The sequence below is a fragment of the Rousettus aegyptiacus genome, unplaced genomic scaffold (assembly GCF_014176215.1).
Source record: "Rousettus aegyptiacus isolate mRouAeg1 unplaced genomic scaffold, mRouAeg1.p scaffold_m13_p_8, whole genome shotgun sequence".
In the NCBI taxonomy this organism is placed as follows: Eukaryota; Metazoa; Chordata; class Mammalia; order Chiroptera; family Pteropodidae; genus Rousettus; species Rousettus aegyptiacus.
In genome coordinates, this window is record NW_023416311.1 from 17,330,305 (window position 1) to 17,343,259 (window position 12,955).

The 12,955-nt window shown below is 47.5% G+C and overlaps 1 protein-coding gene across 4 annotated transcripts in view; it reads left to right on the forward strand.

Annotated features, from left to right (window-relative positions):
* Positions 1 to 12,955, forward strand: part of KATNIP (katanin interacting protein) — a 172,274-nt gene that overhangs the window by 57,146 nt on the left and 102,173 nt on the right. For 3 of the 4 annotated variants that reach the window (XM_036226065.1, XM_036226066.1, XM_036226068.1), the window contains 2 exons: positions 7,338 to 7,469; positions 9,783 to 9,905. In XM_036226065.1, coding sequence (XP_036081958.1) covers positions 7,338 to 7,469; positions 9,783 to 9,905 — 255 coding nt within the window. The remainder of the gene's footprint in view (positions 1 to 7,337; positions 7,470 to 9,782; positions 9,906 to 12,955) is intronic. The other variant, XM_036226067.1, reaches the window with a different exon arrangement.

Below are 12,955 nucleotides of genomic sequence, written 5' to 3' on the forward strand. Positions count from 1 at the left end.
TAATAGGAGAGTGGCATGTTTGGGCTCCTGTTTTGGAAAGATCCCCAGCTGCTGTATGTAGAAGAGCTGCTGATAAGGCCAGGTGGCTGCATGAAGACCAGAGAGGAAGCTGTGCAGCAGGGCTCCCTGTAAGCCTAACTCATTATATTTTTCTCTCTACCGAGCTTCCCCAGCCCACCCTTGCCCCTCTAATTTCTACCCCTAGCTTCCTTTATCACTTCAGCTTTTCTGACACGTCGGGTTTTCTCTATGACAGTTTTTTGCTCCCTCTTTTGTCATTGTCCAAGAGAGAGACTATCTGAATCTCTCAGTCCTTCTTTGTTACTTGGGTCATGGCCTGGCTGCAGGTCAGCCTGGACGAGGCCCTTGCTCCTGCTTGGATTGTCTGTGACTGGAGGTGGGGACCAGGTCTGATGATTCAAAGCCCATCTGCCCTAGGGCTGCTCCCTGAGCGGGAACTGGGTCCTCTAGCTTCCATGGAGGAAGCTGTAGGCAGGACTGGAAATAGACTTCATGTGCCAACTGAACTGTTTGTTAGTAGCGTCATGAGGAAGAGGAACTGGATTGGTTTCCTTTGGTCCCAGTAGTTGAGCTAAGAAGCAAGGGTCCCCGTGATACGAGAACTTGGGGATAGATTTTGGGTGGGTGGAATAGAGATGAAGACAATCTTTCTACCCTTTTTGAGTGGGTTCCACTGCCCTTGGTGGTAGCCTGGGGTAGGCAGAGTGTTCAAGGTAACAAAAGTCCCCAGTGGTCAGTGGTGGCCAGTTTTCAAAAGCCGCCCCATCTGGAAAGGAACCACAGGCCTGTCAGTTTTGTGGTTACTCCTGAATGGCTGTGCCCAGCAGGAGGGATGGGGGTCACATCGTTACTTCGTGCATCTGCACTGGCCAAGTCAGCAGGGGCACAGCAGTCACAGAGCAGTGAGCCCTCCAGTCACAGCCTGCTCCCGCCAGCAACATCTCCCCATCGCATTTCTGCACTCTCTAACCCATTATCTTGCCAGTTTTTCGCGACATCTCCCCCAAATTCTCTTGAGTCACACATCTCCCTTCTAACCAAGCCCAATACCTTTGCCTCTTCCAGTGGAACAGAGTTCCCTTCTTAGGGTCTTGCCCAGCAACTAGGAAGCACTTTTGGGTAGAGCTGCCGTTGATGGAAGGGGCTGCCCCAGGCACACAGAAAGGATCCGTGGGCCAGGAAGTGACAGTCAGCTGAATGCTGGTTGAGAGGCTGACTGGCTCCACCTGCAAAGCCCTCCTGGCACTCCCCAGTTCTGAGGGAAGCCAGGAAGGCAAATGGCGCCTGTGTTGGGCTTCTGAGCTACCACCTGGATGTGGAATGGCTGGTGGTGATAAATGGGCTCTGGTTGGTACTGTCCTCTTCCCCCGCCCTGCGCTGCCCCCTCCCCCGACACTTCTCAGCCATAGATCTTTCTGCTGCTATCTGTGGATTAAGATTTATGGTTTCCTCAACCTTGTAATACTTGGGTGGACAGCGGCCTAATCAACAGAGCCGTCGTTTACCAAAATGCTGTCAGATTTGATGAAAGTCATCGGCTCTTAGCATTAAATTGGTAGTGAAGGGATTGGCCTTCCAGCAATTTACTGTGGGGTGGGCTTTCTTTAAAGGCCCGGAAAGCCAGTTCTTTGCAATTATTGCAGCAAAGGCTTTGCTCTTGTTCCATTGCTGTATTTGGTTTTCTGTTGTGGGCTAGGCAGCTTAAGCACCAACAGGAAAGCTCACAAGTGAAAATGTGAAGTGTGGGGGGCCCTTTCCTTTGTTTTCCTCTTTCTGAGTTTTGAAAATACCTGCAGCAAGGACAGTAAATGAAACAATCCATAATGCATTGGCCTTTACAGTGACCTTGCATGACACGGAGTATCAAGCACTACTATTTGTAAGAGATCAGACAGATCTGAGAATTAAATATCAAATAGGTAGACCTACTCCCCACTCCGTAGCTTCAGAGCCTCCAACCTCTAGAGGGAGCCATTTGCGTACCACGCAACCTGCACAACCATGTAGGCAGCCCCAGCCTTGACCTTCTTTACTGACAGTAAACTTTAATGGACACCTCTAGGAACACTTTTCCAAGAGGGAGAGCACATGCACATAAATAGCTTTGGGTACAACACCGACCTGAGTATGGTTGAGTACAAAACAAGCTGGCCTTGGTTGGCAAACTAGAACATGGGTATTCGGGTGTTGAGGCTTTTACTTTATTATTTTTATTTTATTTTATTATTTTATTTTATTGGTGGTTGTTGTTGTTAAGGCTTTTAAGTCCTGTCCTGGTCTATCGTTGGTACTGCAGGGACCTACCCAGCTCTGAGTACTACAAGTGGGCAGGAGAGAGCAGCTGCTAGAAACGCCCACAAGGGGGTAAAGCAGCATGCTGGGCGGGGAGCCAGCCAGCGGGCATCATCCTTGTGGGGGTGTGAAGGTGGGAGGTAGGGAGCCGATATGCCTGGAGGCCAGGCTGGAGCCTGTCAGCCTTGCGCTCCTCTTGGGGAGGTGGGCATCTTCGTGTGGGCGGGGCTGCTCTCCATCTTCTCCGGGTGGTGGCAGGGGTGCCTCCCCGGGGCTGGGGCGGGCAAGCCAGCCAGATGGGAGGACTATTTGTTCCCCTCTTTCATACCCCCTCAGCATTTAGAAACTCTTTCTGGACCACATTAATTTTGCCGCATGTTGTTTGATAAACCCTATCCTTGTGTTTGCCATGTGAACTTTTTGATGGGCCAGGGCATTGGTTTTTAAATTTTTTTATATATCGACATGTTTCCAGAACCTTGTATGCAGTCAGTACTGTTTAAGTGCCTTATTACCTACTGCAAACTGATCACCTGACAGCTGAGTAAGGCATGCAGTTGAGCCAAGCTCCTGGGAAGGGACAGGGACACTTCGGGGGAAAAGGAGAATGGGAAAGTTGTGGAATTGAGAGAGGCACGTAGATGCTCTTCCTTGAGCCCTGGAGCTTTTCCTCATATTTATAATTCAGATCAGACCAGCAGAGCTGCATGAATCCCAACTCTCTTACTTGCCAGTGGGAAACCTCATTCAGGCGTGGCTGGATCCAGGTGCTCAGGCCAGCTCTCAACTCTGCTTTTCCCCATGTTGCCCTGCAGGGTACCAAGATGGCCACCAGCAGCTCCCAATCTACATTCTCTCACCCTGGTATTGCAGCTCTTTGGCTCCCCTGAACCAATCATCCAGGCACTGTGGGTCAGTGGAGTCTAATGCTCAGATTGACCAGGCCTGGGTCATATGCTTCAACCTACCCCTGGACTCAGTTCCACGTGAATACTTGAGTTAGGGGTGGGGCAGGGGAGGATTTCCCCAAAGAAAACTGGGGTGCTTTTACCAACAGATGGGAACACATGCTCAGTCCCTGCCCCCTTTTTTGAGTGTTAGATAGTCTCAAGAAATTGCTTAATTTCCCTCTGTTATCCCCAGAGGCCACTGTAGCACAGGCTGGGCACATTTATTCTTCATGTGTTTGTTGAGAGCAATATAGCAGACCCCCCTTATCTACAATTTCACTTTCTGAGGTTTTTGTTACCCATAGTCAACTGCAGTCCAAAAATATTAAATGGAAAATTCCAGAAATAAACAAGTCATAAATTCTAAAATTGTGTGCTGTTCTGAGTAGCATGAGGAAATCTCACACAGTCCTGCTCCATCCCACTTGGGACATGAAGCGTCTCTGTGCTGTGTGCGCTACCTGCCCCTTCCTCACTTAGCAGCCATCTCAGTTATCAGGTGACTGTCAGGGTATCACAGTACTTGTGTGCAAGTAACCCTTATTTTACTTAATACTGCTACATTCACATAACTTTCATTACAGTGTATTGCTATAATTTGTTCTATTTTATTATTGTTGTTGTTACTCTTTTACTGTGACAAATTTGTAAATCAAACTTTATAATGGGTATGTATATAAAAGAAAAAAGTATGATTTATATAGGGTTCAGTACTATCCACGGTTTCGGGCATCTGCTGGGCTCTTGGCAGGGATGCCCGTGGGTGAGTGGGCATGGCCGTATAGTGTGGTGGTTCAGAACTGGGGCCGGTCAGCAAACTACAGCTCTCGAGCCAAATCTAGGCACAGTCTATTTTTTCAAATAAAGTGTTTTAGGGACACAGCCATCCCCATTTGTTTAGGTATTATCCATGGCTGCTTTCAAGCTACAAATGGGACAGCTGAATATCGTAAGCAATATTGAGACCACGTGATTGGCAAAGCCTAAAATATTTGCTTTTTATAGGAAACAGTGGCTCATCCCCGGTTTAGAGCAAGGCCTCTGGAACCGTACTGCTGGGGTTCAGATCTAGGCTCTGCAGCCCTCTAGCTGTGTGACCTTGGGGAAATGGATTACAGACTCGTGCCTCAGTTTCCCCCCAGGGTTCCTGTGAGGACTAAATGAGCAAATAAATGCATGGAAGCACTTGGAGTGGCGCTTGGTCTATAAGTGACATGGCACCTAGGGTGAGAGCACTGACGGGGATGGGGGCTGTGCAGCCATGGGTGAGGAAGGAGTTCTGTCCCAACTATTGAATGTCCCGCGGGGCACCGAGGCTCCGGCCCCATGTTCTGCTTCATCCAGCTGACGGCTAAGTTCACTAGCTTATGGGGAAGCTGAATCTTACCGTGTGAATGGTTCCAGCGCTGCCGGGGTGTGAGGGGAAATGCACAGTTTAGATTATGTCGCTCAAACCGGTAGTAGTGTCAGGAAGTGTGGCTTGGCGAACCTCTTAGCACCAGAGCCATGCCCCGTGCCAGGGAGGCCCAGGGCAGGAAATTTAAGGAGGCCCTCACTCTCGGATTCGTGCGTTTGCAGGGCGCCTGGGAGGGAGCACCTCCTTCAATATTGCCCCCTGGGGGCCTCTCTTGCACCACCCCGGGCCCAGCCCTGCGCACCAAGTCCAGCACAGCCCGCCGACTCCAGCATTGGAACATGTGGCAGTTTCTTTGTTTGATTATCAGGTGACGCAGGTGGCTTGCTTCTAGGGGCCATGGGGGATGAAACATTCACTTGGGGGGAGGCGTGAGTCACCCTCACGGCAGTTCTGTGATGAAGGTGTCATTAACGCCACTTTCACAGATGTGAGACTCGCCCAGTGTTGCACAGGGAATAAGCGTCAGAGTTCCAGGAATCAGACTGGTCTGCCCGAGTCCAGAACCCAGGCCCTTCACCACACATTAGCAACTCTAGTACGACCACAAGAAATATATATGACAAGTGCCCGAAGGAGGGTTAGCAACTAGGACTCAGCTCAGCTACGTGGAACTGACGCTGGACGCTGGGCTGAAAGACTGTTTTGTTTTTTTTTTTTCCCCTCTCACATGAACAAGGCATTTGGAGGCAGCCAGGGGCCCAGGCTCCTTCTGATTTTCCACAGGGTCATCCTTCATGTGTGGCTTTCTTCCTTATTCTCACAAGGTGGCTGCTCTGCACCCAAATATCACATCCACATTCCATCAGGAAGAAGGGCAGAAGGATAGAGGGCAGAAGTCCTGTGTCCCTGAGTGAGTCCCGGCTAGCAAGAAAACAGTGGCTTTCTTTGCCCTATCCACAGACTTCCAGCTACTCACATCTGGCTCACAGGGCCATCCCTAGCTGTAAGGGCCACCAGCAGTGTGACCGTCTTAAAGAGACACACCGCTGCCTCAGTAGAGTCGGGTTCTGTTAGTAAGGATGGAGAGGGCAGTGGATAGCTACTGGGTGGGCAGAGTGTCTCCACATCTTAGTTAGAATTCGGATACATGGAGAAGATTTGGGACAATGACATTAAGGCTGAGAGAACAGCATAAGCAAAGGCACAGGGGTGGGGGAGTTTAGGATACAGGCAAAGGTCAGGACTGTCACAAATAAACGCTTTCACAATGGCTTATGTGAAAAAGAGGATGTTTCAGCAGTGTCTTGCTTCAGGCATGGCTGGTTCCAAGGACCCATCAGGACTCTGCTTCAGTCTTTCAGCTCTCTTTACCTCTGTTTTGGGGGCATGATAGTCCCTGGCTTAGCACCCCTGCCGGAAGGGAGCACCTCCTCCCCACAGCTCTAGCCAGAATCCTAAGGCTCCTCTCATCGGCTGCCTTAGGTCCATTCCCATCCCTGAACCAGCTGGCCAGGGCATGTGGTGAGGGGCAGAATGGGCTGATCGGCCAGTCCCAAGTCACATTCCTGCCCTTGGGCCACATGTGAACTGAGAGGGGGATGTTTCCCAAAGCTCAGGGAATGGATGCTGAACTGAAAAAAATACAGATACTCGGGGTACAGAAAGCAGTTCTGCTCGGCCCAGTGGTCGGGCATGTGACACTTGCGCAGGAACCAATGCAGGAAGGATGGCCTGGGGCCAGAGTGTAGAGAACTGTGCGTGCCAGGTGCATCACTTAGGGTACAGGTTTGGCTGCTGAAACGGGGAGGCCAAATAGCAGTGGCTTGAACAACATGGAAGTTGATGTCTCTGACACAGCACCTCAGCAGTGAGCAGTCACCCTGCTCTGACAGGTCATGGAAGAACCAGGCGCTAACTCTTTGGTTGTACCACCATCCTCCGGACGTTGCTTCCTCCCATAGTCCTCGGCAGCTCACCACCTCTTCCATGTTCCAGCTGGGCAAGGGGCGTGTGTCCCCTTCCCTTTGTGGGCATAACCTCAAAGGCATGCGCACTCCTCCTCCCCGACACCTCAGTGGCCAGGATGTGTTCACATGGTCCCCCCAGGTGCAAGGGAAGCTGGGAATGCCATGTGCACATCTGGAAAGGCAATACAAGGAAAGAAGGAGAAATGGACACTGGGGGACAGACAGTCTGCAGTCTGTCATACCAGGCCAAGGAGTGGCTTTCCCAGAGAATGATCCAAGGAATGCTAAAAGAAAGAGAGGCCCTATCACACACACTTTCCATGGCCCAAAAAGTGAGCAATGCTGCATCCTGTGTTTTATTTTAAGCTGTCCCTGTGTGTGTGGTGGGTTCGAAGGGGGCACATTAAAGGCCCCGAGAAGTCTCGAAGGAATGCCCCAGGGCTTCTTAAACTTATTTTATCACAAAGCTATCTGGGAAGGTTAACACCTACTAAAATTCTGCTGAAGAGTTCCTAAAAAACTCTAGCAACCCACTTTGGGCTGTAGGAGCTGGTAAAGACTTTAGAGCCAAGGTGGCTCGAGCCCTCCCGGCTGGCCTGCCTGAGATGATGCCGGGTCAGTGTGCGGGACAGCATGACTGCAGTTGTGCACATGCCCCTGCCTTGCAGGAAGCCCCTACTGTGCTCGCCCCCAGACGAGGCAAGATGGTCGTACTACCGTATCTGAAACAGCCTGAATTCTTGTGTGTAGAAATCCGTGCAGATCAGAACGGAAGCTGGTCCTCGGCTCCACATCGAACCTCCTCTGGACTATTCTGAAGATTTTGATTCATGTGGGGATGTGACTGCCAAGGCAAAGGACGCTTCTGGGGATCGTCCGCAGGTAGGACTGGCCTCAGGTCGATGCTTTCGGGACACTCTGTCATTTATTTCTTCCTTCCTTGGGAAAAGAGTCGTTTTCTGTGGAATGACCCAAATGACCTTATTTCCCTGTCTCGTCCATAGTAATGGGATTTTACAGGAGACAAAACTGTGTCCTTTATTGCCTTTAACACCTACCTCCTCACAACACATACACACATGCACGCTTTTGAACCATCCCAGCGGTCCTCTGCTCAGGATTAGGCTGCACAAACAGCGGTGAGTTCCTCTGAATCTGAGAGACTGATATATATAGCCAAGTTCAGAGTGTTACGGTCCCAGCCCCACCCCATGTCACAGAATACATGCATGCCCTTCAAGCAAAGAGGCATGGCAGTTCCCTCTTCTCCTTTGACCATTTGGCACCTCCTGTTACACGAACACACATTCCTTCCTTTGCAAGCTCCCAAGCTCCCTGCAACGGGGCTGCCTGTCCCTCACAAGCCATTAAGCTCCATTAATATTCCTGTGTGCGCGTGCTCGGAATGAGCAGCGCCCTGCTCCGCCAGCACTGAATTTTCTCCACTGTGAGTGCTTGATTGTATTTCTTTCTTTCCTTTTTCTCCCCATCTTGAGGGGGTACTCCGTAACTCTTCACAGTCAATTTCCCCTCAGAGTTATTTTCCTGCTAAGTGAAAGAGTAAAATGGCAATGCCAGTTTTCGGCCAAGGCAGAAGCCATAAGAGATGCGATCCAAACAGGGAACGAAAGAAAAAGTGCATGGCTAAATATACTCGGCCACCTCACACTGTTTGCAAGTGCAGCCTGAAATGGAGCAAAAGAAAATGCTTGTCGTGTGTGTGCTTTTCATCTGACCTTCACTGTTGAAACACGCCAGCCTTTCACCTTCAGTCATATCCTCAGTGAACTTCAATTTCTTGGCGGCTCTGAGTTCACAGACCGGCGTGCTGCAGACATGTTCTGTTGGCTGCCACCCCGTTGACTCGCACGGTGCTTTCAAAAGATGTGAATTACTAGCTGACATTTAAGAATCAAGAAATTCCATGTCAAAGTCTGAAGTTGGGGCTTCTCTTGAAAAATTGGAAGACTTAGGAACCACATTCTTACACGACAGCAATGACTGGGCCGATAGCCGCTTTAGACAGGTGTGGGCTCCAGTGTGTCACAGTCCCCACCACAGGTCCCAGACACTTCTTCACACTGCAGATAAAACAGACAGTGAACAAGTATGTAATATGCCAGGAGGTGATAGGGCTTATCAGAGGAACAAAGCATAAAAAAGGGCTTGAGAAAGCTGGGCAGAGGCTGCCATTTTATGTGGGAGGGCGGGGGCTTCGCCTGGAGGGGGCGACCTCAGGGCGAGCAGAGGCCTCAGGGAAGCCAGGCAGTGAGCCATTTGGAGAAGAGGATCCCAGGCGCAGGGAGCAGCAGGTGGAGGCCCTGAGGCAGGAGGCCGGTGTGGCAGGAGCTGAGTGAGCGATGGCGGAAGGAAGAGGCGGGGAGACCAGAGAAGTAGCTGAGGCTGTGACGTCTGTTGGATTCCACTTTGGGGCGAATCAGATGTTTGTTCACAATTATAATTTAGTGTTTGGGAGTCGCCGTTACTTGCCCATAATATAAACAACTTTAAGACCTGTCGCAGACCATGTGTCATCAGCAGGTCTGCCACATGTGTACGGTGCTGTGGCCTGTGACGGCTCACCCACCGGTGGGTACTGTGTGGATCAGGCAGTTGTGCTATCATTGGCCAAGCACCCCCTTGGAGCAGCCCACCCACCCTGTCCCCAGCAGGGCTTCTCTGAAAATCCCTTCAGTATTCATTCATTTCAGTGGTGAGCCTTGAGAAATGAGGAATCACTTTTAGGGCACTTCCATTGCTTGGGTACTTCTGTTTCAGATTACCATATTAATAACCTTCGAGTGAATGTTTTTTTTTCTCTCTCTCTTTGCTTTTTATTGTTATTTTCATGTAAACGAGATTATAACACCCATACTATTTGATAATCCCACTTTTTTCACTCAACAACGTATGTGGCCGGCCATCTTTGTGCACCAGTCCTCATTCAGCCATTTGAACCAGTGGCTGGGAGATGGTGGCCTGAGTTTGAATCCTGATCCACTTATTAGCTGTGTTCCTGCAATTTGCTGGTAAAGCAGGGATGAGTTTGATTAGATCAGCTGTGGGTATGAGAGGAGAGACTGACTTAGTGAGGAGGGGGGAGACATGGGGGCCAATAGACAGAAGGAGGGCCCAGTGAGTCTTCAGGGACATAAGTTGTTTTTATCACACCTAGTTCTCTCTTCTTGTCCCTAGGATTCCAAATCCTTCACCACGCCCTGCGATTTTAACTTCTCAGTTCAAAACACACGTGGACGTCCCGACACTCCAAGCAATATGGATAAAGAAAGGATCCTCTTAACTATTCAGGATGTAATGGTAAGACCGATTTTTCACATTCTAACCACGAAGGGCCAGAGTCTTTTCCATAGCCCAGTAGCTGGGCCGTGGGATGCCACGGCCCTCCCCTCCCCCGGGAGAGTCTTCATTTACACCTGGGAAAATGGCAGATAACAACAGGGTTTGACTTTAACGAAACCCTCTGGCCCACTTACCAGAAGATATAAAACAACACATGAGAGATGTGGCTTAATGTCATTTCAAAAATGATAGTAAAGGCCCACATTAAATGAGCACTTGCTGAGTGCTGAGCGCCGTGTTTCGTGGGTAACATCCGTCGCTGTGTTAACCCCGTGAGTTAAGTGCTAGGTATCTTCATTCCCATTTTTCAGTTGGAGGAAACTGAGGAGCAGAGAAATGAGGCTGCTCGTCCTGGGCCTCAGAGAAGCCCAGACCCTGCGGCTCCTTGTTCCTTGGGGTTAACAATCACAGGCTGGGAACTGCACTGACCTGATTTTGCTGCTGAAAGTGCCCAGCTCTCCTCAGGGGCACAGTCTGTAGTGAATACTATTGACGTTCTGCCTGGGAGCAAGGTGCTCAGAGGCGGCCAGCCATCACTTACCTTAACCGTTTTAAACAATAATGGAGAGGACCTCTCTTCTGCTGGTTCTCTCTCCCCTACCACCCCTGGGAATGTTGATGAAACATGTTTTTCAAAATGAAACCTGATGAGGAAACAACCAGACAAACCCAAATTGGGGGACAGTCTACAAAACAACTGGCCTGGAGTCTTCAAAAGTGTCAGTGGCATGAGAGACACAGGAAGGCTGTTCCAGACTAAAGGAGGGTAAAGAGGTATCTCGATTATGCAATGTGAGATCCAGGGAGAACTGCTATAAATTTAAGGATCGTTTTGAGAGAATTCACGAAAATTGTGAATTATATTATATTAGATAACTTTAGATATTATCTAATTATATTATATTAGATAATAATATTAGATAATAATATTATATTGATGTTAAATTCTCCAAATTCGATAATTATATTGCGGTTATGGAAGAGGAGGTCCTTGTTCTCAGGAGACATGTGCCGAAGTGTGCAGGCATGAGGGGTCACAATGTCTGCCACCAAGACGTAAATGGGCCAGAATAAAGAATATGTAGGTATAGACTGAAGAGGGGAACAGAAAGAAGAGAGAGGGAGAGAAAAGTGGCAAAATGTTAACAATTGGGGAATGTAAGTGAAAGGTTTTTTGGACATTCATTTTATTATTCTGATAAATTTTCTGTGGCTTTTACATTTTTTCAAAATAAAAAGCTTTTTAAAAGCTAGCACATTAAGGAGGAGATAAACGGCCTCATTAGAGCCAAGCATCAGCAAAGGAAAAAATAGAGAAAATTGAAAAAGGAGACCTAGCTGAAAAAGCTGAGTAGGATTGTATCATTGTCAGTTTCCTGATTGTGCTATTGTGCTCTAGTTATGCAAGATGCTACCGTGGGGGAAACTGGGTGCAGGGTATGTGCGATCTCTCCATATTGTTTCTTACAAATGGCATGTGAAATCTAGTTAGCTCAAAATGAAAAGTAAAAAATAAATAAATGAAATAAACACAAATGCCCACGTCCTACCACCCAGAGATTCTGATTTTATCCTGGGTTTGGCCTCAGGCTTTGTATCTTGTTTTAAGTGCCCCACGTGATGATAATTTGCGGCGATATTTGAGAACCACAGTTATATGGAAAAGATTAGCGCTGTGGATCTCAAAATTTGATATGTACAAGAACCACTAAGGACATTAGTTTAAAATGCATCTATTTTTAAGTCTAATTTTTAAGCTACTAGAATTTTTACATCCGAGGTAGCACAGTTATTTAACAAAAGAACTCCTAGTGATCCTGAACCAGAAGGCTTGAACAGTAGAGTCCACCTCAAATGAAAGGAAAGTTTTGGAGGTAATTTGGACTTTGTGGCTGGGATTTGGAGACTGTAAAAGAAAGAAATTTAAAAAGTCAAAGTTAAAGTCTCATCTACACCATACAAAATGAAGATAACTGTAAAGCAAAACAAAACAACAATAACAACAAAAATCCACAGAGGTTCAGAAAAGCCAGAAAGAGATAGGAGGAGGTTCTGCGTTTTTCTTCAAACCATATCCTGTACTTCTGGGTGGAAGAGGCTGTCACTTAAAAGAATAATAAATGAAAGATACAAAAGCATAATAGCTCTAGACATTTCCTATATTAAACAGAACAGTTTAGATATTGACTTTTAGTATGAAGAAAAGACTAAATTATAGTCAACATACTTTTTTTCTTTTTATAAAATTTATTGGGGTGATATTGGTTGATAAAATTATATAGATTTCAAGTGTACTGTTCTATAATACATCATCTGTATATTGCATTGTGTGTTCACCACCCAAAGCCAGATCTCCTTTTGTTACCGTATACTTGACCTCTTTTACCTTTTTCTACCTCTCCCCCTCCCCCCCTTTCCCTCTGGTAACCACTAAACTGTTGTCTGTATCTATGAGTTTTTGTTTATTTGTCTTGTTCATTTACTACTTTCAGCTTTGTATCCCACATATGAGTGAAATCATATGATTGTCTACCACCATACTGGCCTGAATGCACCTGATCTCGTCAACATACTCTTTTAAGAAGACAAGAGAGTCTTAATATAGTTTAGAAACATTTTCATAGAAAATTATTTCATTTAGGTTTTTGACTATTTAAAGAGGTGTATTTTAGAGAAATAGAAAATTAATTTTGTGCTTTATTAAGACATTATTAAATTAAGAAAATGAATATGAACCCTTTATATTTGGGTTTTCTCACTTTGGTCACATTTAAAATACGTTTCAAACTTGAGAAAAAAAACAACCAGAGAAAATAGGGGCATATAAGAGAGGATTCTTATTAGTTATGACTGGAAAAAAAAATATGCTCGAATTAAGAGTAGAAGCAGTGATGAGTGAAAGAGTGTGGCCCAAAGGGGAGGACTTGAACCTGTGACTGCGAGGACCAGCTTCAGCTCACAGCACGTTTTGGTGGCTGGCCTGGTGTGCCGTGGTCATGATTGTTGCT